Below are 3,945 nucleotides of genomic sequence, written 5' to 3' on the forward strand. Positions count from 1 at the left end.
TGGGCTAATACTTCATTGGTAATATACTTTATATCTCAAACATATTAAAAAGGCGCAAGCAATAAAATCATTTCCTTTAGTATTTACTTACCTCGGTCCACTTTAAAAAATTAAATAAATAAAATTTGAGATCACTTATAATTATAATTAAGACTTTAAGATAAAATCTTTTAATACTTCTAAATATTTGATAAAATATACTAAGATGTCCCATGAGATTATAAATAAACCTACCAAAAAAATCGTATATGCATGTATTAGTACCCACTTTAAAACAATAAAAATATTCTAAAAGACCCTTAATAAATAAAAACAATTCGGTTTTAAGAAATTTTATAAAAAAAAAATAAAGGGGTTGGTAATAAGTTTTGTTATTTTGTAGGGGGTACCAAGCAAAAAACCAACCACTTAATATTTTTGTTCACGAGCTCCTCGAAAGACGACGCCACTTATTGCTTGGCGAGATGTGGGCAAGCGCCGATGGCGGCCCGCCGGAGGTGACCCTCGAGACCTCCATGGGTCCCTTCACCGTAGAGGTTGTCCTTCTTCTTCTTCTTCTTCTTCTTCTTCTTCTTCTTCTTATTACTGGGAATGACACTCGACTTAGGTTTGGCCTCTGATGCCGGTTTTTTGGTCTAAGTGTTCTGCAGATGTATTACAAGCACGCTCCCAAGACCTGCAGGAACTTTGTGGAGCTCTCCCGCAGAGGCTACTACGACGACGTCAAATTCCACCGGATTATCAAGGTTTCTGTTCTTGATTTAATTTCTTTTTTAGGTTAAAAAAAATCCGTTTTTTCTTTTGTAATTTTTATTGTTTTCGAATAGGATTTTATTGTGCAAGGTGGTGATCCGACCGGGACTGGGAGAGGTGGGGAATCCATCTACGGGTTAGCATTTGTACCAATTTGAGTCAATTATATCTTCAAGTTTTGATTTTGATTCTGTTTGGGAATTGAGTTAGGATTTAGGGTTTATCATTTATGCTGTGTGAAATGTGTGCAGTGCTAAGTTTGAGGATGAGATAAAACCAGAGTTGAAGCATACTGGGGCTGGGATTTTATCCATGGCTAATGCTGGGCCTAACACTAATGGAAGCCAGTTCTTCATTACTCTAGCACCAGCTCAGTCCTTGGATGGTAATGTTCATAACTAACCAGTGGTGTTGTTTAGCTTATTATTAGTTTTTCTGTTTCTTAATTATCTGATGTGTATAGCAGTTGTTAGTTTGTTCCATTCTATAACTTGGTTAGCTTGTTAGTTCTTCGGTCCAAATTCAGTGGAATATAATTCTGTAGTTAAAACTACCTGTAGCACGGTGAGAGTTTAGACCTCTCCGGAACTTGGGCTCTTGTTTTGAGTCAGCATGCTGGCTCTTGTTTTGAACACATGATGTTGCTGTCTCATTCTTCCAAGGTTGAATGGAAAAGATTTAGGGAGTTTAATTTGCTCTTATCAGTATTGAAAGGGGGAATATATTTTCCAAAAATATTAAAATGACCACTAATGGAATTCTTTCTGTGTGTTCGCTTGTGACAACAGTAAACACTGTGTACTGTAATATTAGCTGCATGAATATTTTGGTTAGAAAGTTATGACAATGGGGGTACTGTGTTCTGGGTTAGCATATGCCTTTTTAGGAAGATCATTTCAGTTCTTATGAAATCAAATTTGAGGGTGATATTAAAGAATTAGATCAGGGCACCTTCTGATCTTTTTGATATGATGAAAGTTAGATTTGACCTGAATATTCTAACTTTGCATGTTAGTTATATTCTTAGATTCTTAGTTTGAAACTCGACATGATTTATTATGCTATGTATGACTAACCATTGTCAAAAGGAGCTAACTTGGAAGGCCTTGTAGGTTCCATCATATGCACACATATCTTAAGTGTGTGTTAATGCTCAAGATTCAACTTTTTTACATGAAATTGTCCTCCACAGGTAAGCATACAATTTTTGGCAGAGTATGCAAAGGGATGGAAATCATTAAGCGGCTTGGGAGTGTGCAAACTGATAATAGTGACAGGTAAAGGAGGTTGAAAAAACTCTTAAAACTTCCCACATTATGTTAGAAATGTAGGCAGCATGGTAGGAAATGATTTTGATAGATTCATAAGAGTTGACAGTCTGGTCGTGAAAATATACTCGTGTTCATTTTGGTGCTGAACCCAAAAACTAAAAAATAAAAAAATATTTCTTATTTATGAAAGAGTTCTTCATCCTCAGAACAAAATTAACATTTTTTTTTTCTCATGATACTAAAGTGAATACACACGTATAGTTTAGAGACTCAAAGTGCTCTTATACCGATTTGTTTTTTATCATCCAAAGCTTATTGTTGTGTAGCGAGGTGGCCTTTTAATTGATCTCTTTCTCAAATATCACATACATCTGTTTCTTTGTTTAGAGTGTTCTGTTGTTTCAAGAATACATTCAATGTGCCTGAAAAATCTCTCTTATTGTGTACTTCTGTTTCAGGCCCATTCATGAAGTCAAGATACTGAGAACAATCGTCAAAGATTGATGGCATCAAATTGAAGCTAGTGAGAACCCTTTTTGGGACGAATCTGAATCCCCGTTCCATGCTATTTGGCGTTATAATCGTGTTGCTTATTGTAGCATGTTTATATCTGAGTTCAGATGGCAAATGATCATTATGAAATTGTTAATCAGTGCCCTCCATTTGAATTTTTCTTTATGTGAAAACTGGTGTAAACTCGGACAATGAAAATTCATGTACTATTAGTCTTAACTTATTTTATTTGCATTACATTACTAAAGGTGCTTGTTCAGAGATTGATATGATATTTCTAAAGTTATTACTTAAACTATAGGAAGAAGAAATCCATTCTGAATGTATTGTTTAGCATTAAAATGCTCGGCTATTAAGATCTCCAATATGTTCAAGCAGAACATGTAAAACTTTCATTAGCAATGTTTGTTACCCAAAATGGATTGATACATTCATTTTGTCCCAATCGGTGTAGCACTTTCTGTAAGAAAACACATTTAATGAAAATTATTGTAAAAGTAACACTGACCATTACTTATTAGCATGAGAACAATGTGTAAAAGACAGATAAAAGAAAACAATGACATAAAAGACTAACACAGCAGATCAAGCATCGCAGAGAAACATGAAAGATCAAAGAAGCTCATTGCTAGTAGAACAAACAAGACTCATACACAAGAGATCAAGCATCAAAGAAGAAGCAACAATGTTGATTTTTGTGCTGTTATATGAAAATCCCATCATATGATTCATATCATGATATGCTTTTCTTATCCCTCTCATTTTCTTAATTCAACCAAACACAAGAAAACAATATCCATTTAAAATCAACAAAGTACAATTGCAATGTCCTTCTTACAGTTACTAGGTTCTCTCCTTTTTCTTCCCCATGTTTGGCAATTTTGAGTAATGGCTAAAAGTGCAATTGCAATTTTCAGTAAATCCAAAAGAAAGCATGAAACAAGGAATCCAAGCAGTCTCTTCTAATTACATTATCTTACCATTGGTTTTCCAGATGTTCTTCTGGATTTATTCATTGATCTCAAGAATAAGATGACAATTTAGAAACAGTAAATGTGAGATATGGTGGTTGTTCTTACAATTTTATTTTATTTTATTTTATTTTTTTGAGAAAAGTGGATCAACCACATAATTGTTCTTACTTGCTTGAAGAAAAGCATTGTGGAAAAATCCAAATCACAATAAAAAGAAAAATGCTTGAGAAGAAAAAGACTATTGCCATATAATATTGTGACCAAATCATTCAAAGAAAATGACCTAGTAGATTTTCTTTTTGACTAAGTTATTGAAAAATAACTGCATCATTTTATTAAGAACAACAACGAATGTGCAAAATTATACATATATATATATATATATCTAGCAAACATTGAGAACCATAGAAATCCTTTTATAAATTGAACATAAC

General features: G+C 33.6%; 1 protein-coding gene across 1 annotated transcript; it reads left to right on the plus strand.

Annotated features, from left to right (window-relative positions):
- The first annotated feature begins 399 nt into the window (after positions 1-399).
- On the plus strand, positions 400-2,774 carry LOC120258108 (peptidyl-prolyl cis-trans isomerase CYP18-2). The gene is made up of 6 exons (XM_039265453.1): positions 400-536; positions 651-746; positions 828-889; positions 1,005-1,138; positions 1,946-2,030; positions 2,483-2,774. Exons 1-6 carry the CDS (start codon positions 465-467, stop codon positions 2,526-2,528), a joined length of 495 nt encoding a protein of 164 aa, XP_039121387.1. The 5' UTR covers positions 400-464; the 3' UTR covers positions 2,529-2,774.
- The last annotated feature ends 1,171 nt before the right edge of the window (positions 2,775-3,945 follow it).

The sequence above is a fragment of the Dioscorea cayenensis genome, chromosome 4 (assembly GCF_009730915.1).
Source record: "Dioscorea cayenensis subsp. rotundata cultivar TDr96_F1 chromosome 4, TDr96_F1_v2_PseudoChromosome.rev07_lg8_w22 25.fasta, whole genome shotgun sequence".
NCBI classification, from domain to species: Eukaryota; Viridiplantae; Streptophyta; class Magnoliopsida; order Dioscoreales; family Dioscoreaceae; genus Dioscorea; species Dioscorea cayenensis.

Bases quoted from the DNA above. Each gene is read 5' to 3' on its own strand.
- LOC120258108 (XM_039265453.1), top strand. From the start codon at position 465: ATGTGGGCAAGCGCCGATGGCGGCCCGCCGGAGGTGACCCTCGAGACC. The intron at 537-650 runs GTTGTCCTTCTT...AGTGTTCTGCAG, and splicing joins TGGGTCCCTTCACCGTAGAG to ATGTATTACAAGCACGCTCC. The intron at 1,139-1,945 runs GTAATGTTCATA...TGTCCTCCACAG, and splicing joins ACCAGCTCAGTCCTTGGATG to GTAAGCATACAATTTTTGGC.